At 35.4% G+C, this 21099-nt stretch overlaps 1 protein-coding gene across 4 annotated transcripts in view; it reads left to right on the top strand.

Moving 5' to 3' along the window:
- HDAC9 (histone deacetylase 9) overlaps nucleotides 1-21099 on the top strand; it is a gene marked incomplete at its 3' end in the record, with an annotated part of 568944 nt that overhangs the window by 237443 nt on the left and 310402 nt on the right. For all 4 annotated transcript variants that reach the window (XM_079710903.1, XM_079710910.1, XM_079710909.1 and 1 more), the window contains one exon: nucleotides 10989-11166. In XM_079710903.1, the coding sequence (XP_079567029.1) occupies nucleotides 10989-11166 (178 nt within the window). The remainder of the gene's footprint in view (nucleotides 1-10988; nucleotides 11167-21099) is intronic.

Below are 21099 nucleotides of genomic sequence, written 5' to 3'. Positions count from 1 at the left end.
ATGAGCTTGCAGTTTAATACCTAAGTTTTCCCCTGAAAATAGCAACTATGGTTTGTGGTTTTGCAAATGAGGAAAAAACAAAACAAAGTTTTTATGGCTGGATAGCATTCCATTGCATAGATATACCATATTTTATTTATCCATTCATCAGTTGATGGATATTTGGGTTGTTTCTACTTTGGTCTATTATGAATAGTGCTGATATGAACATTCATGTATGAGTTTTTGTGAGATATTTTCATTTCTCTTAGTTATATACATATCACTGAAATTGCTGGGTCATATGGTAGCTCTAAGTTTAGCTTTTCAAGGAACTGCAGAACTGTTTTTCAAATCGGCTGCATCATTTTATCTTCCCTCCAACAGTGTATGACAGTTCCAATTCCTCCACATCCTCACCAACACTTGTTATTAGCTACCTTTTTTTTTTTTTTTTTTTTTTTTTTTTTTTTTTTTGCGGTACGCGGGCCTCTCACTGTTGTGGCCTCTCCCGTTGCGGAACACAGGCTCCGGACGCACAGGCTCAGCGGCCATGGCTCACGGGCCCAGCCGCTCCGCGGCATGTGGGATCCTCCCGGACCGGGGCACGAACCCGTGTCCCCTGCATCGGCAGGCGGACTCTCAACCACTGCGCCACCAGGGAGGCCCTCAATGGTGTCTTTTGAAGCATAAAAGTTTTTACTTCTGATTATATCTGTATTTTGGGGGGGCACTGTTGGTTTTGGGCCTTATATCTAAGAAGATTTACTTCTATATTTCTTCTAATAATTTTATAGTTTTAGCTCTTGTATTTATTCTGTGATCCATTTGAAGTTAAGTTTTGTGTTTGGTGTGAGGAAGTGGTTCAATTTCATTTGCCTGTGTGTATGCAGTTGTCCCAGCTCCATTTGTTGAAAGACTGTTCTTTCGCTTTTGAATTGTCTTGGCACCCTTGGTGAAAATCAGTTGACCATAAATGGAAGGGTTTATTTCTGGGTTTTCAGTTCAATTCCAATTCTATATGTCTATCCTTATGCACACTGTTTTGATTACTGTAGCTGTGTATTAAGGTTTGAAATTGTACTCTCCTCCCTAACTTAGGATATCTCAGAGAGTTTGTGCTGTATGACCCTTGATGCAGGGACTGGATGTAAATGCTACTGTCTATCCATATATCAAATATTAATATAGTTAATTTGCTTTCTTGTGTTTTTATTTAAAAATTAAATATGAGTAGCACCTCTGCTATTTTCTTCTGCACTCACTGGATGCATGTGTACTCCCAACTTCGGAGACCACTGCTCTCAGGTACCATACTTGGGTTCTGTTCGGCACTATACCAGTTTTTAGCCAAATGTCATCAACCAGTGGCCCACCCCTACTTCAGGCCCCAAGGTAATATTGAATTACTTGTACACACCCAGGAACATCTCCAGGAGAGTAGACTTTCTCTGAAACTTCATCTCAGTCACTCTGTTCTAACTGTGCTTCTAATTGGATAAAATGATTATTCCAATACACTGGTGAGTTAAAAACAAAATACTAGAGAAAATCTTAGTGACCTAGAGTTGCTGATGGGTTTGGGTTTACCAAAGTGTTTTCTGACACAATGTGAAGAAGAAAACAAGAAATTTAAATTACATTGATAAAAATTAGGTAGATTTATCAGCTCAGTCAAATACATTAGAGAGTCAGATTTTTCCCCTAATCTTAGACTAGAAGCAGTTATATTTCTATGTTATAATATATACATTCTCAACATTTAGTGAGCCCTTGTGTTCTGGGCTCTAGGTTTAGGACTGAGAGTATGAAAATGCAGTCAGATTTCTGTTCGCAGGTATCTAGTAGTCTCTCTTTTTCCAAGTCCAAATTAATATCCATGCTAATCCCCTTAGCATATTTAACCACTTAAGATATTGATATCACAATAAAGTGTAACATTTGAAAATAACTTTAAAAATAGAGTTAAAAATGCTGTTTATTAGGCAATTTGGAAAATACTTGTCAGCCAAAATATTAAGAAAATAACAATAAATCAGTCATATTATCAGTACTTAGAAATGATTGCTTTTAAGTGTCTTTGTTTCTTTAGTTTCTTAAAGTTTGCACACTTAAATTTGTTTTTTCTTCTGTTCCAAATCATCATTTCAAGTTTCCAGTTGACATTTTTCTGCACTAATTTCTCAGTCCTTTAAGTATCATTGTTTTCTCATTGAGATGAATTTCATGATAATATGTTGAAATTCTAAAGACAGAATATACTTAATTGTACATTTTATTGTACTCATTTATCAATCAGTGCAATATAGTACAAATTAATTGATATCTTATGAATATATGACCTAAAAGTAAATTAGCATACTTAAACTTACTAAAAAATAATTTTTCATACTTATTTTTTCTCACCTACTTTTACTTTTTCTTTATTTCTTTTTTCTCTTATTTTTTCTTTTTTGTATTTTCCAGTGACTCTTTGTTCCCTCTCTACAAAAACTTAGTCTTTTCAATAAAACCAATTTTATGTTATAATAATATTGGTGTTTTATATGTGCCAATTTATTAAACATTTTACACTTATTTTAAATGTATTAATATACAGAAAAAATAATAAAGATTATATAATGAACATCCATAACATCCAGCTTGAGAGATAAAACGTAATATATATATAAAGTTTACTATGTATCTCTTTCCTATTTCATCCTCCTCCCATTCCTTCTTTTCTGAATTTGCTTTTTATTTTTCCTGTGCATTTCTTTATATTTTTATTATATTCATATATACTTAAACAATGTATATTAATTGTTAATTAAAACAATGTATATTGCATATTTTTAAACTTAAATAATTGACTTCATATACGTTTTTTGCTTGCTTTTTTCACTCATTCACCATTTATGCTGTAGGTTTACTGTCCATCTTCACTGTTACTAAATATTAGTCCATTGTTCTTTAAGGTAGTTATAATGATTTATTCTCCTACAAGCAGTCTATGAGTTTCTCTTGCTCTATGTTTTCTGTAATGCTTGGTATCATGAGACTTTTAAATTTTTGGTCAATCTCGTGAGTATAAATTGATATCTCATGTTGGTTTTAATTTGCATTTTTCTGATTACTAGTGAGGGTTTTCTATTCATGTATTTGTTGATTTATTGACATATTTTATTATTTAATCCGGGAATTTCCTGTTCATACTTTCTGTCCATTTTCTGTTCCTGTTTATTTTTAGGAGTTATATAGGTAACGTAGACATTAAACGTTGCCTTATTCTATGTTTTGCAAATATTTCTACCCAGTTTCTGGCTTGTGTTTTTCTGGCTTATGATAAACAGAAGTATTTGAATTTCTTTCCTTCCTCAAGTTTAGAATGATATTCTCCATCTACTTCCATAAAACTTTAAAAATTGTGCATTTACATTTAAGTTTTTCATCCACTTTCAGTTGTTTTTTGCATGTAGTGTTAGGTAGGTATCTAAATTCGTTGTTTCCTTACGGATAACCAGTGTTCCCAACATCGTTTATTGACTATTCTTTGTTTACCTGCTACTGTGTAGATCATCTCTGTTATAGATCACAAGTTTCCGTATACTCATGGGTCTGCTTCTAGGCTCTCTGTTCTCTTCCATTAATCTATTGTGCTAATATGTCTGAAATAATTTAGTTTTTAGTATGTATAGATATCTGGTTGGTCATATCTCCCCAACTTATTCTTTATTTTCACAATTCACTTGGGTATTCTCTGCCTTTGCTCTCCTATGCAAAATTTAGAATCAGCTGAAACATTCCAGAAATTATAGATTCTTTTGGGAAGAACTGTTATCTTTATGATAGTGATTCTATCACAGAATATAGTGTATCTTTTCATCTACCTAGTTTACATCTCTGACTATAATGTGGTCCTCATATATGATTTGAATAATATTAATTTCTCTTTTTTTCAGTAAAATATATGTAACAGAAAATTTACTGTTTAACTATTTTTAAGTGTACAGTTCAGTGGCAATCAAGTATATTCACTGTTGTGCAACCATCACCACGAACCATCTCCAGAACATTTTTCCTCTTCCCAAATTGAAACTCTGTAGCCATTGAACAATAACTCTCCATTTCCCCTTTTTGCCAGCCCCTGGTAACCACCATCCTACTTTCTGTCTATATGAATTTAGTTACTCTAGGTGTATTATATAAGTGGAGTCACACAGTATTTGTCCTTTGTAACTGGCATATTTCACTTAGCATGGTGTCGTCAAGGTTTATCCATGTTGTAGCATATGTCAGAATTTCCTTCCTTTTTAAGGCTGAATAATATTCCATTTTCAATATTAATTCTTTAAAGTTTGTTGACACCTCCTTTATTGTATTGGTCAATTTTGCAATTGTTACATGTGTGCTTGAAAGAATATGTTTGGCTGCAAGTTTCAATATATCACCAAGGAATTGTGTTAATTCAAATCTTTTGTAACCTCACTCATTTTGTTATACGTTTGTTATAATCTCCTTCCATGATGTTGATTTTTCTTTATAGTTTTGCCAATTTACATTTTGAGTCCCTGTTATTAGTTTTAGAATTTTTTTTTGGTTAATTGAACTTCCGTATTATTTTATATATACCTTTATTATGGTCTCTAATATTTTCCCCATAAAGTCTATTTCATCTGGTTTTAACAGGGCTGCACAAGGCTTTTACATCTTTTTGTTGTTGTGTTGTTAGTATTTTCTTATATCATGGAACCTTTTAATTTAATCTTGGTCTGCCAAAGAATATAGCCTTTGTATTTTTGAAATTCAATTTGACTGTCTTCATCTTTTAACTGGCAAATTGAGTACATTGACATCAACTGTGTTTAGTGATATTTAGGAATTTGTAGCATCTTATTTTGTGAATTATGTTTGTACAGCTTTTTCAGTGCTTCATTTTTTTCTCCATTTATTTTTAGACTGATGGCTTCTTTGTTTTGTCTCCTTCTAAAAATGTTTGTTTACTTTAAAGTTATATATGTTATTTCTATTTATTTAATAGCTACTTTTAAATTATTAATATGCATGTTTAGCTTTAAAAAGTAAAGTTAACCACTATTTCTACACCCATACTGAATAATACAAACACTTTAGAACGTGTAAATTCCCTGTAGCCCTTGGCATCTTATAAGATAACCCCTAGGGATATTTATGATTCTAATTTTCTGTAAAAGCAAAACTTCTTAAATTCAAAGCACTGCAAACCAAAAAGAAAATTCAATTTTCTCATAATGCCAAACAAGGAGGAACATATTCTTTAAAGAAATGGCTTTAGAAACAGAATTTTAATATTTTTTCTAATTATTTTCCCATGATCCTTTTTCCTTTATTTTTAGGTCATATCTTTTATTAAACTAATCCAAATAATTTTGATTATTTCAAAGATTAAACGCTATAATTTATGATTTCTGTATTTGCTTTTGCTGAAATTGCATGATGATATTGATTATAGCACACAATGAGTAATATGTCTGGAAGCAAAGGTAACCATTCAGAACAAAGTGAAAACCCAGAAGCCATAAAATAGGTCCCTGAGCAGTGGCAACAAGAAAACAACATAAAACCAAACAGAAGCAAAATAAAAAATCACTGCTATCACAAAAAAATAGAACCTTGAAGTCTCCTCAACCCAGGGGCTTTATCATTTCATAATCTCCATTAGCAAGCCACTCCCAAATATTTAACAGCAAGAACATTGTGCCTGCCATACAGAGACCTATATATAGAGACCCACTTTCCAAATAGATGGCAGTGCCTATGCCCCACAGCTTAGGAAGGCCCAGGCCCCAATGACATTGATGTCCTGCTAGGTATCATTGAAGAATTTATAAAGTAGGGGCATAATAACTCTTCACTGAAAGTACTTTGCAACTTTTATCAGTAGGAGGAGACAGATGATGTTCAGGTGTAGTGGCCTTAGGCCATTTCATATAGAAAAGGTTGTCGTACACATCTCAGTAGCCTGACAGAATGTCCCTGAATAACAATCTGGCAAAGTAAACAATCAAAACCAAGTCCCTAGTTAAATCACCTGAAAAAAGAAAGGCCATGTATGCATAAGAAACAGGCTCAAAATACTACATGTATTTAAAAAGTATTTTAAATAAGAATGCTTTTGGGGGATGAGGGCATGTTTATTATTCATTTATTGGGCATGACACATTTTCCAAAGGCACTCAATAGATGACAGGTTAATTTGGGTATGCATGCAATTTTTAGCAGCAGTAGGTTCTGAACTGTTAGACATTTTATTTTTCTGATGATGCAAGAGAGAAACATGCATTTTTGTCCTTACTTCGAAGTATGGGAAATAACCACGAACAAAATTCTCTCTCGTTAAAATTGCTAATAGAAAAAAATGTTTAATGAAACACTTTTTTTAGCTATAAAAATACTATCTCAATTTTCAGCCTCATGAAGGAAGCTTTTTATTGCTGAGGAGTAATATCCATCTGAAATAAAAGTGGCCTACTGTTTTGTGATACTTTCGTCACTAATATGTACCATAATAATCAGTGCCTTACTAGATTGTCAAGATTTGCCCTATACATTAAAAGCTATACTTCATTTGTAAAGGCATATAATTGTAGTCAACTCTTTTGAAAGTGAATAAACTTTTCTCTCTTTTATAGTCCTTTTTCGGTAGAAGGTTCAAAAATATTTGATCCATGTCTGCTCTTAGAACCAATAATTATGAATCTGTCCCAGTGAAGTGTTTGAAAGGTTCAACTATTTATTTTAAGTAACATTTGCCATTTTTCTTAATTGTGATATGCAGAAAGTTTGGAAACCACATAAAAGCACAAAGGAAAAAAATAATTCTCAAATCACTCGTTTCCCTCAGCTCTTGGCTCCATCACTAAATAACTTCAGAGTATTGTACTTTGATAGTTGTTTTGTCTGTTCTCTATTTTCTTATATTTTCATTAGCCATTCCTTGGTTCTTTATATAATGATTGCTTATAAGCTGCTTTCTTGTTTTATCCTCGTAGTGAGATCTTAAAGATGGCCATGTATCTCCTTTCTATTCATGTATTTATTCAACATATATTTGTTAACATCTACTATATGTGTGAAACACTGCATGGGAATATATGATTCAGTAGGCAAAGCTCATATCTTTATGGAACTTACTATTTATGGACAAAGTGCTTTAATTTGGGTGTCAACCTATAAGATCAGGAGCGATGCTTAACTCACTTTCCTATCTATACAACCCAGCATGGCATCTATCAGTATTTTCTATCTGCATGCACAGTAGATATTGGAAGGATACTTACATGTGATGAATAAATAACTACTATTGAACAAGTAGTTGTTTGTCTCTTACCTATATTGCCATATTCCTAATAGTATGGATAAGGAGATTAGATAAGTAGAATTGAATAAGTAGAATTTGCTTGCCTGTTTGTAAAGGTCTGTGTTGAGGTGTAACATTTGTATCTTGGTTATGAGGTAGCAAACTGTAATTCCATTATCTCAAAGGTTCCTGTGAAGTCCAAGTAAAGCAATAAATATGCTTTATTAGCAAAGAAAGAAAGAAGGTGGCGGTGGTATTAACATGGAGCTCTTACAGTATTGAGTTATTCATTAAGAGGGAAAACATGTAGAAACCCCAGTCATCTAAAACATGGTCATGTTATTTGAAAAAACCATGGCCTTTAACTCTCAAATATCTGTTACATATGCTTTTTTAAAAAATTAATTAATTAATTAATCTATCTTGGTTGCATTGGCCCTTTGTTGCTGCGTGTGGGCCTTCTCTAGTTGCAGTGAGCGGGGGCTACTCTTCGTTGCAGTGCACAGGCTTCTCATTGCAGTGGTTTCTTTTGTTGTAGAGCACGGGCTCTAGGCACGTGGGCTTCAGTAGTTGTGGCACATGGGCTCAGTAATTGTGGCTCACGGGTTCTAGAGAGCAGGCTCAGTAGTTGTGGCACACGGGCTTTGTTGCTCCATGACATGTGGGGTCTTCCCGGACCAGGGATTGAACCTGTGTCCCCTGCATTGGCAGGCGGGTTCTTAACTACTGCAAGTCCCATGTTACATATTCTTAATGCGCAAATAAATATTTAACTTCGAGAAAGCATAAGAAATACAAAATGCAGCACAATATAAGTTCACAGATGATATAGATCCAGTCCCTGGTTCAAAGAGCTTTCAATATTATACATGGAAAGATGATTTCACACACACCACACACACAAACACACACACACACACACACACACACAACCTATCTAGAGCCTTCTCCCCACTTTGCATCTGGCTAATGGAATTTATCTTTTACAGCTCAAGTTAAATGTCACTTTCTTAAAGTTCCCTCAACCTCTAAATTAGGTTCTTCTTGACAGTTTTTCATGATACTCTGCATTTTCCCCATATAGCACTCATTATAATTACATTATACTTAGAAATATTTAGTATCTGTCTCCTCACTAGACAATAAACATAAAAAAGGCTCAACACACCTGCAAAGTGTCTGGCTCAGAGTGTGACCTCAATAAGTAGTTACTGCATGCAGAAACTCTAAAATATAAAAGATGGTGGCAGGGAAATGGAGAGAGAAAAACAAAATGTGATGGGAATGTAGTGGAGAGGGAAAGTGCATGTAATATATGGGCTTGAAAAGGTTCCATGTAAAATTTGAAGAGGACTTTAGAGGTAGTGAATGGTTGCTGAATGTGAAGCTTCATGGACACACCTAGAGGGGGTGATACAGAAAAGATAGATTGGAAGCACGAATGATCAGAGCCAACATATCTGTTAGACACAGTAGACACTGTGCCCAGAACCCATGATACTCTAAGGGGCCCCAAAAATGTCTTAAATGTTAATTTTTAATCAGAAAAAATGAATATTATAATAATGATTCCAGTGTATGCCAATATTAGCATAAAATTTAATTTTTAATATTTTTTATACAGGAAAGAGCCCATGAATGCAGCCCTGGAGATGGTATTTGTTATACAGTAGATAGGATTTGAGCTGGAATCTGAAAAAGCAATAGAAGATCTAACACTGAAATTCAAGATGGCCTCACTTAGGGAGATTCCAGATGACAGGCTGGCGAGGTTCTTCAAACTTTGCTTTACCTTCACAGACTTTCTACCAGCTTTTTACTTACAGGAGAGCTTTAGGAAGAGAATTCTTGCAGGAAAGAATTGGATGGGTTGATTTTAGAGGTAGGGTGATCAATCAAGGGCCTTTGCATTAGGTTGGATTATAATAGAAAGAGACAGAAGGGATAGATATTACAAACATCCAGGTATATATTTACCCAGGCATTTTAGATCATATGCAGAAGAGCTCATTTTCTCCATAGAAAACTCCCAAAGTCATAATTACACATTTACATTCCCTATATAAGTTTCATGAGAGGAGGAACCATGTCAATCCTACTGCTGTACCTTAGGGAATTGAACATTGAGATGCTCAAGAAAACAAGAGATTTAGACTCCTGTAGATGTGTTAAAACTATTAGAACTAGATCTACATCCTGGCCAAGTCATTCTATCATCAAAGCAAATGCCCAGAGCTCAATGATGTGACAAATGCCTTCCAGTTGATAGATGGTTCAGTTATTCTGTAGAACAAAACTGAAGTAACACCATATACACATACATTAGTTATAACTTATTTTAAAGTTAATTTTAAAGGATTCTTAACTTTTTTCTAAATTGGGGAATCTCTGTCTATGGTCTATAACTAAATACATATTCATAATCATTACTCATTTTTATATACAGCATTAACTCATACAGAGAAAGTCATACTGACATAAAACCATGTAATATGCATTGAATACAGTTGTGTTGTATGTAGATTTGTTAGCATTCTCACTAAGTAAATAATTTGTACACTAAGGATGTACCAAGCCTTGTGCTAGAGGAGCACCACCCTGACAAGAAGGTTAAGGCAGGGCCTTACTAAGGAGAGGTGATGTTTGCATTCAGTCTTAAAACAGTACATGCCTGGCAGGTAGACCAAAGCAGAAGACCATGTACATTTTAAGAATTATAGCAATTAGGCTTGTATTTAAAAGGCTTTGTTAACCTTTTGGAGTATTAGTTTCCTTATCCATGGAATGTGATGATCATCCTTTGTATCACTGTTCAGCTACTTTTCACGTTTGTTGGGAACATGGAAAAGGAAACAAACATAAAAATCAACACAAAGGTTATGAATCCCGTGATGTTGAAGGGAGGAAATATTCAGTGTGTAACACTGATAATTAAATTAACTGCCTCTCTCTATTTTAGAGATTGTCTTTTTTGGAGACAGAGGAATAGACCAAGTGAATCTTTCAGGAGCTTCCAAATTCTGGCTCTTTGATTTCATAACTTGAGAAGTATGAAGATTGATAATGTTGTTAAATCACTGAGATTGTATTTAATACTTTATAAAGAAACTAAAACTTTTCATAGTATTGAGATTACACCATGCAACCTATGAAAACTTCCTTATTCTGTACCATTATATGAAGACTGAAAGTTGTCAAATATAGTCATTTAATTGGCAATTTTTAGGCTCTCATAAATTTCATTGACAATATTACTGAAACAAATTCAAGATAGGGTTTTCAGAATTGAGCTTCGTTGGCGGTTTGAAAGCAGTTGAATTGTTCTCCCACTTTGCGTTGTAATAATTCTGGGGCTGTATTCAAAACGTTGGTATCAAGGTAGGAAATGAGTCTAAGTCAATGTTCCTCTTGAGGTTAAAGGTCTGTTTCTTTCAATCAGTTCAAACTGACAGGCCTCCTGCCATCACCTCCTCCTTAGCCAGGCAGACAGGCCCTGGCCGTCAGTGTGAAAACATCTGTTGAATGGATTTATTGACTAGATCGTGTTTTGTTTCTCCCTTTATTTTTTTTCCTTCACACCGTTTATTATGTCTCTGACCTGATGAACTTAATTGGTTGCCATGTCGCTCTCAGTGTCTCCCTTAGTGCTTGTCTCATGTTTCTTTCTACTGTGCTCTTCTCTTGGCAACAGCCCTTCCTGGAGCCACAGCACGCACGTGCGCTCTCGGTGCGCCCAGCTCAGCTGGCCGCGGATGGCATGGACGGATTAGAGAAGCATCGTCTTGTCTCCAGGACTCATTCCTCCCCTGCTGCCTGCATTTTACCTCACCCAGCAATGGACTGCCACCTCCTGCCTGGCTCTGCAACTGGTGAGAATCCCTAAAGACTCTCCCTAATAGGCAGGCTAAATACACCGTTCTTGTAGGATTAAGCAATTTAAATGCTCTGAATAACTCCAAGAGCAGAACACTCCATTTTAACCCAGTGCAACCCGAATTTTATGAGATTATATAGGCCACAAGACAAACAGCACATCTGATAAATCTTGGGCTTAGTATTAATAGCCTCATAAATTGTTACCATTCAAGGGCCTGGAAAACACATCAACAGGTGCATGGGTCCCTTTTGGAAACAAAAATCCCTACAACATTCTTTAGCAGTGTTCCTCAATCTCTTCCTTCTAGTAGTCCTGGCCACTAGGAAATTTATGATGCTGGCTTCATTTGAGTCTAAAGAGTGCCCTTCTTCCAGTTTGTCTTTCTTGCTGTTTTGTTGGTGTCCCTGTTTTCTTCTGACTTTACATACAAATGACTCATAGGAGACAGTGGTGCCAAGGCAAACCTTGTTTAATTCTACATACATGAGTTCCATTTCCATTTATTATGGCACCAATGGGTGGGCTATTTGACTACCCTCTTCGTTTGCCTACAGCTGTGTTTGGTATTTCAGAACCTGGCTACAGAGGAAAACAAACCAGATAATTCCAAGGCCAAAGGAAGGTCAAGTCCGGAACACACACAAAAAAAGGGTGCTATTCTCTCACAAAGGAGCTGTACCATAAATATCCATGTGGATAAATATTCCCTTAAGTCTGCTGGCCCCTGTTCTTATTCCATGCACTCAAACTGTGGCTCATCAAATGAAAGATATTCTAGCCCTAAGGGCTCATAACTTGGATGCAGCAAGGGGAGAGTTCAGATGTACCTTCCCCCAAAGTCTCTCACAGGTTATCTGATTTATTTTTGAAGCAGTTTTTAGGATTCAGAGTTTGTTTTTGTGGCTTCTGTGACCTCAAGCAACCCTTTGTGCTTGGAAAAGTTAAAATACTTTTTCTGAAATCACGTTCCCAAGCCTTGATATCATCTTTTATTTAAAAATCAATAAATGAAATGGCCAAGTTATTTAACTTTGACAGACATCTTAATAAGTATGCATAGGAGCTACTTTTTATAATGTGTTACAGCACAAGCCAACACTCCATACTAGGAGCTGCAGTCGTTATATTTGGATATATTTCCTTCACCACATTAGCCACTGCCTCTGATCCCTCTATAACTTGGAGCAAAGCAGACCTGTCCTGGTATCCCAGACGACTCAGGACTGCAGCCCACTGTCAGCGGAAGCCGCTTGGATCAGTCAGGCCTGGTTCTATCCCTGGTCTTCTGAGAATTTTTGCTCAAAGCCAGATACGTGATGTAGAGAAATACTTTTTGTAGGTAGTGAGAGCAGCAGCCTTTAAGAATTAGATACTTCTCAATTCTTTTTACTGAAAGTGTTTTTTATTCAGCCATAAGCTTTCAGAGACACAGACACCCTATTGTAATGCAGGTTACATTCACTCAAAATCATTTCCTTAGTTTAAAAGTGAGCTTGATTATAAAGTTTTGTGGTGCTGTTTCCATGTGCGCTGCTGTCTACTATTGTAATCCTACTGATAGTTTCTTTTCTTAGTTAAGAGGGGTGACCCTTTCCTGACATGCTGTGGTTTCCTCTGCTTTTTATATGTTCCCTCCATATGAATGAAGCAAGATCTCTGAATATTAGAATGATCCTACTAGTTTGAGAAAACATGTTGAACAGGGTTTGTAGGCCTTAAAAGAATCAGGTGAAAGGGTGGACTGCAAACCAAATAACATAAGCATGACATAAACATAACCTAATCCTTCAGACTGAAGACTGGGTCATTTCACATGATTAGTTTCTTTCTCATAATGTCAACATCCTAGTATTTATCAGAGTTTATATTCCAAACACAAATAGGGAAATCAGCTTGAGTGTATTTTCTTTTTTTATTTTTGCGGTACGCGGGCCTCTCACTGTTGTGGCCTCTCCCATTGCGGAGCACAGGCTCTGGATGCGCAGGCTCAGCGGCCATGGCTCACAGGCCCAGACGCTCCACGGCATGTGGGATCTTCCCGGACCGGGGCACGAACCCGCGTCCCCTGCATCAGCAGGTGGACGGACTCTCAACCACTGCGCCACCAGGGAAGCCCTATTTTCATTTTTAATGTACGTGATGAGGCACATTTCTTGCCTAAATGAGAGATTATATAAACTTATATTTTAAAAAATACAGGATTTTATACTTAGTAGGTATTCAATAAATTTTAGTTGAATGAACAAATACTAATTTGTAGTATATGTACATGATATATGTACATATAAATTGTAAACACTTAGGAATTTACTAGTTCAAATTTGAAAACATTGAAAATGGAAAGTTACTTTGTAATTATTGTTCTGTAAAGAACGACTAAGTGATTTCAAAGTTACATACTTCAGTAGAGAAGAACCTTCTTATTGTCTTATTTACCTTAAGAATGTTGCATCCTAACACTTAAATTCTTAAAGTAAAAATATTACATATTTTTAAAAAAACATGCAAAGTATATAATTTATGTATCTGTTAATAGCCCCTCCACTGTCATTGGGACTAAAAATATATATTTGGTTGGTGACTTTCATTTAGTGCTTTTCCAAATCCAAAGGAAATGAAATGCACTGTCTTCACTCTGCTCCTCCACATATTATTCTGGCTTTAATCCAAACTTAAATTTCCCCTGTAAGCTACATACTCTTACAATCCACATGATCTAAAAATTCATTTTAGTATTTCTAACAATATTTATTTTAGAGGAGAACTCTTAAGGCTTTCATTTGTGGTATGTTTGACGACAAATTTTTTAAGCATTAAATGCCTTTCTTTTGGCTTTTTAATATCTGGTGTAGATACATCAAGAAAAATCAAGTGACATTTAAGTCACTTTGAAGTCACATGTTATTTGAGAATATTTAGCTTTTTTTTCCCAAAAGAAAGTCATAAATCTTCAATACTCAGTGGTTGTTCCACTAAAAAGTAAGGAAGAGAAAACAAGTTGTAAGTGTAGGCGATTTGCTTAATTTCATTCTCTAAGAGCTATACCTTTTGAAACAACTAAAAAGTTACTCAGTCACATAATTTTCAAGGCACAACATTCAAACCTTTACCTTCCATATGATCCTCAACAGTCAACTAGAGTAGCCACACCATCCCCTTTTTGTAAAGAACAAAGCAGTGGTCCAAGGGAAAAATGTGGTCTGAACTCAGTCAGTTGTTGAAAGATGATGTCTCTAGTCCATTTCCTGTGAGAACTTGAATGGACCAAGAAGCAGACTAAGATGCAGCCACTCCCTGGTGGCCCTACAGAGAGCCTGGTTGAGGATATTTCTGGATGGACAAGAAGATGACACACCTGCTGTAGTGCTAATGAAGAATGCGTATTGTAGAGCCAGGTTGCCACATATTCAAATGAATTCTGTTATATTGGAATATGAGTAATAATATTCAACTATTATATCAAGTTGAATTTAAGAGGTGCTTTTTTCATTCTATGTGAAGCCAAGGCATGGTGTTTGTATGAGTTCTGATGACTAAGGAAAGGGCAATGTATGTCATTTTCTCTGCCATAGTCTTCCTTTCTACTCAGCTGTTCCTAACAGGGATGAGGCTTGTTCATGGCTCACAACAGACCATTGAGAGTAGATGATGTAATAATTGTGCTAAGTTTATACCAAATGGGATTCATTGACACAAGAATTTAATGGCAAATAAATTTGATTGGCTTTATCTTCCCCATCACCCAGTACCATTTAAGGTCTTCTTTCTCCCAACACTAGGTTCCTTTATATATTCTGTGAGTAAATTCTTTCTTTGTAACATTATCTTTGTAACATTATCTTTTTAAGTCAGTGTCTAATGTGAAGTAGAATTATAGTGCTCAAACTAAACCAATGTTTATGAAAGCCATTACAAATAGTTTAGTTAAAAGAATTTTTAAATTGATGTTTAGTGGGTGGCACATCATGACAGAAAGTGAAATACATTTGAATATTTCAGTGTGAGAATAGCAAAACTGGCCTTTTTTCCTGTTTTTTTGGTTTTTGCTTTTTGTTTTTTAATTAAAGATATTTTCCCAAGTCAGGCAAACTCCCATTAATCCTTCAGGTTTTAGTTTACGTGTTATTTCCTTCATGAAGCCTTGTTCGGTCAGCTAAGTCCAAATTAAATCAATTATGGTCCCTCATAACAAACTGGATTTTTCCCTGAAAGATTGTAATTATTTATTTTGGGGATTATGTTCAGATGGGCTCTCTGTGCGGGAAGAGATTGTGTTTTCTCTTCTCTCTAACCCTAGCACATAGGTATATGGCTAGCCCAAGGAGGGTACTCAGTGTATGTACTTACTGTATAATAAACAAATGAATATCCGAATGAAATGAGAGTAAATAGACATGAATTACATGCAGCTACACACAAAAAAGATTATTGGTGTGTTAAGTGAAATTTGGGAGTAACACTTATATTTTTTTAATTCAAAAAAATGTTCATTGAAAGTAATTTGGTAAATTTGAAAGACTGTAAAGGAGAATCACCTATTATTCTATCACTCAGAGGTAACCATAAGTAAAATATACATTTATTTATTCCAGTCTTTTTTCCTCTTCCTATGTGCCTCTCTTTAACAGAGTAAAAAAAAGTTATATGTGTGTTTGTGTTCATGTCTGTGCGCACGTGGATATCTGTAAATATGTATATGTGTGCGTGTGTAATCGTGTGTGTGTATGTATATTTGTATGTGCATGTGTTTATGTGTGTGTTTTAAGACCTCTCAGAGTAACTAATGTTACCACCTGTATCAGAATGGAGAGATTAATTTCATTTGGGTAGAAAATCAGTTTTGAAGTTACTGTCCTCAAATATATGTGCTTGAAATTTCTCCTGAAAAATTCCTCCAAAATTTGTTTCTCTTAATTCTCACTGAAAATGATAAAATAGCTATCTTTTTTATTTAGGAGATTAAATGGACTTGGTCACATATATATTATAACATTTATTAACATAAGTTATAGCATATATTTTAAAAGTATATATTAATATAAGTTATACATATATGTATATGTATATATATATATATTTTTTTTTTTCGGTACGTGGGCCTCTCACTGTTGTGGCCTCTCCCATTGCAGAGCACAGGCTCAGCGGCCATGGCTCATGGGCCCAACCGCTCTGTGGCATGTGGGATCTTCCCGGACCGGGGCACGAACCCATGTCCCCTGCATCAGCAAGGCGGACTCTTAACCACTGCGCCACCAGGGACGCCCTCCAGTGTAGATTTTAATTTTGCCACTATGCATTTAGTTTTCTTGCCATCCTCATTTACCTTATTCATCTTTCTTTTTACTCGTTAATTTAGCTTGATTTCTCCTTTTAGCTGTTGACTCCTATTTTATAGGATCAGTGTCTTTTGACATTTGAGGATCTCAAAAAGTTTCTAAAATCTAATTTTTGTTCCTATAGTAAATCAAATTCACTGAGCTAAGTAGTAGGAATGATGTTTCCTTTACAGTTTCTGTAGCGTATTCTCATAGGCCCAGTTTTTTGTTTTTTATTTTCTTCTGCTCACTCAATCTTTAAAAAAAATTTTTTTTGAAGTATAGTTGATTTACAATTTGGTGTTAATTTCTGCTGTAGAGCAAAATGATTCAGATATATATTTTCCAACTTTCATTTCATTATAGTTTATTATAAGATATTGAATGTAGTTTTCTGTGCTATAAAGTAGGACCTTGTTGTTTATCTATTTTATATATAGTAGTTTGTATCTACTAATCCCAAACTCCTAATTTATCCCTCCCCCCACATTTCCCTTTTGGTAATCATAAGTTTGTTTTCTATGTCTGTGAGTCTGTTTCTGTTTTGTAAATAAGTTCATTTATATCATTTTTTAGATTCCACATATAAGTGATATCATAAGATATTTGTCTTTGACTTACTTCAGTTAGTATGATAATCTCTAGGTCTATCCATGTTGCTGCAAATGGCATTTCATTCTTTTTTATGGCTGAGTAATATTCCATTGTGCATATATACACTACATCTTCTTTCTCCATTCACCTGTTGATGGACGTTTAGGTTGCTGCCATGTCTTCGCTGTTGTAAATAGTGCTGCTATGAACATTGGGGTGCATATATCTTTTGGAATTAAAGTTTTATCCAGATATATGCCCAGGAGTGGGATTGCTGGATTGTATGGTAACTCTATTTTTAGTTGTTTGAGGAACCTCCATACTGTTTTCTATAGGGGCTGCACCAATTTACATTCCCACCAGTAGTGCAGGAGAGTTCCCTTTTCTCCACACCCTCTCCAGCATTTATTATTTGTAGACCTTTTGATGATCGCAGTTCTGACAGGTGTGAGATAGATAGATACCTCATTGTAGTTTTGATTTGCATTTCTCTAATAATTAGTGATGCTGAGCATCTTTTCATGTGCTTTTTGGCCATCTGCTGTGTCTTCTCTGGAGAAATGTCTGTTTAGACCTTCCACTCATTTTTCGATTTGGTTGTTTGTTTTTTTGATATTGAGCCCCATGAGCTGTTTGTATATTTTGGACATTAATCCCTTGTTGGTCACTTCATTTGCCAATATTTTATCCCATTCTATGGTTTATCTTTTCGTTCAGTTTATGGTTTTCCTTTGTTGTGCTCACTCGTTCTTGAAAGCTTGAATGTAGAGTGATCTTTCCAGATATTTGCCAGTAAATACGTAGTGAATTGTGTTTGACTTCACTTTTTGCCAACTTACATACTGGTTGAATCTCCTTCTCGGTTATCTAGTTGAATGGCAACACTTAATCTAATTCCCAGGTTCTAACAGACTTTCATATAGTGTTAGTTGGAAGCCCTAGGATGGAATTTCTTCCACCCACTTCCTTTTTAGCTGCTGATATGATGATTTACATAAACAAACAAATCTGAGTCTTAGAAAATGCTCCTTATGTACTCAGAGGCACAATTTAGCAAGTTTGAAACAATTATTTTTGGATACTTCATTTGCCTGCTAGACAAATCAAGTTTCACACATAACTAAAAATTGTACTATCTGGAGGGAACTTAACTCAACATAATAAAGGCCATATATGACAAGCCCACAGTCAACATCGTTCTCAGTGGTGAAAAACTGAAACCATTTCCTCTAAGATCAGGAACAAGACAAGGTTGTCCACTCTCACCACTGTTATTCAACATAGTTTTGGAAGTTATAGCCACAACAGTCAGAGAAGAAAAATAAATAAAAGGAATACAATTTGGAAAAGAAGAAGTAAAGCTGGTGCTGTTTGCAGATGACATGATACTATACATAGAGGATCCTGAATATGCTACCAGAAAACTACTAGAGCTAATCAATAAATTTAGTAAAGTAGCAGTATACAAAATTAATGCACAGAAATCTCTTGCATTCTTATACACTAATGATGAAAAATCTGAAAGAGAAATTAAGGAAACACTCCTATTTACCACTGCAACAAAAAGAATAAAATACCTAGGAATAAACCTACCTAAGGAGACAAAAGACCTGTATGCAGAAAACTATAAGACACTGATGAAACAAATTAAAGATGATACAAACTGCTGGAGAGATACACCATGTTCTTGAATTGGAAGAATCAACATTGTGAAAATGACTCTACTACCCAAAACAATCTACAGATTCAGTGCAATCCCTATCAAACTACCACTGGCATTTTTCACAGAACTAGAACAAAAAATTTCACAATCTGTATGGAAACACAAAAGACCCCGAATAGCCAAAGCAATCTTGAGAAAGAAAAATGGAGCTGGAGGAATCAGGCTCCTGGACTTCAGACTATACTACAGAGCTACAGTAATCAAGACAGTATGGTACTGGCACAAAAACAGAAATATAGGTCAATGGTACAGGATAGAAAGCCCAGAGATAAACCCACACACATATGGTCACCTTATTTTTGATAAAGGAGGCAAGAATATACAATGGAGAAAAGACAGCCTCTTCAATAAGTGGTGGTGGGAAACTGGACAGCTACATGTAAAAGAATGAAATTAGAACACTCCCCAACACCATGCACAAAAATAAACTCAAAATGGATTAAAGACCTAAATGTAAGGCCAGACACTATAAAACTCTTGGAGGAAAACATAGACAGAACACTCTATGACATAAATCATAGCAAGATCCTTTTTGACCCACCTCCTAGACAAATGGAAATAAAAACAAAAATAAACAAATGGGACCTAATGAAACTTAAAAGCTTTTGCACAGCAAAGGAAACCATAAGCAAGATGAAAAGACAACCCTCAGAATGGGAGAAAATATTTGCAAATGAATCAGCAGACAAAGGATCAATCTCCAAAGTTTACAAACAGCTCATGCAGCTCAACATCAAAAAAACAAACCACCCAATCCAAAAATGGGCAGAAGACCTAAATAGACATTTCTCCAAAGAAGATATACAGATCGCCAACAGACACATGAAAGGATGCTCAGCATCACTGATCATTAGAGAAATGCAAATCAAAACTACAATGAGGTATCACCTCACACCAGTCAGAATGGCCATCATCAGAAATCTACAAACGATAAATGCTGGAGAGGGTGTGGAGAAAAGGGAACCCTCTTGCACTGTTGGTGGGAATGTAAATTGATACAGCCACTATGGAGAACAGTATGGAGGTTCCTTAAACCAAAAATAGAACTACCATACAACCCAGCAATCCCACTACTGGGCATATACCCTGAGAAAACCATAATTGAAAAAGAGTCATGTACCACAATGTTCATTGCAGCTCTATTTACAATAGCCAGGACATGGAAGCAACCTAAGTGTCCATCGACAGATGAATGGATAAAGAAGATGTGGCACATATATAGAATGGAATATTACTCAGCCATAAAAAGAAACAATTGAGTTATTTGTAGTGAGGTAGAAGAGTCTGTCATATGAAGTGAAGTAAGTCAGAGAGAAACAAATACCATATGCTAACACATATATATGGAATCAAAAAAAAAAAGGTTATGAAGAACCTAGGGGCAGGACAGGAATAAAGACGCAGATGTAGAGAATGGACCTGAGGACACAGGAAAGGGGAAGGGTAAGCTGGGCTGCAGTGAGAGAGTGATATGGACATATATACACTACCAAATGTAAAATAGATAGCTAGTGGAAAGTAGCCACATAGCACAGGGAGATCAGCTCAGTGCTTTGTGACCACCTAGGGGGATGGGATAGGGAGGGTGGGAGGGAGACGCAAGAGGGAGGAGAAATGGGGATATATGAATATGTATAGCTGATTCACTTTGTTATAAAGCAGAAACTAACACACCATTGTAAAGCAATTATACTCCAATAAAGATGTTAAAAAAATTTTGTACTATCTGGTACTTTGATTTAGGTGTTCCTGTTAAAAGATATTATAACAAATAATTCAGGTATTAGAATGTAAAGAGTATAGTAGAAATAGAAAAAAATTAGGCAAGATAAACCTTATGGATAGATTAGAATTATGGTTAGAAAGTATAACAGCTGCTGTGGGTACGATTTAGAGGTTATTAGAAATGACCCTTACTTCAAAATAGCTCCTTGTATCCATTTTAGTAATTCTACCAATTTCAGGCCATTTTTTAAAGATTTGGTTTTTTATTTTTAAAAGGTCGTCTTTGACCTCCCCGCCCCATATTTTTGTTTCTTCCTTACCATACGGAGTCTTAAAAAAACATGTCATAAAAGTATATTCGTAAGTACTTCACCTTTACTGCTAGATCATAAGTTAAATGTAATAAAATGAAGTTGCTGGTACCTGGATCATTGTGAGCATTCAATGACTGTTTACTGAACCTGCATCTTTTAGGAAAGATATTATGTTATATATATTTGTGTTGTGCTTAGTTCAGTTCTTTGGCCCTGAAAAGTGTTTAATATGTGTTGTTGAGCAAATCCTTAGG

The sequence above is a fragment of the Hyperoodon ampullatus genome (genome assembly GCF_949752795.1).
Source record: "Hyperoodon ampullatus genome assembly, chromosome: 9".
Classification (NCBI taxonomy): Eukaryota; Metazoa; Chordata; class Mammalia; order Artiodactyla; family Ziphiidae; genus Hyperoodon; species Hyperoodon ampullatus.
This window is presented reverse-complemented; position numbering and strand designations above follow the sequence as displayed.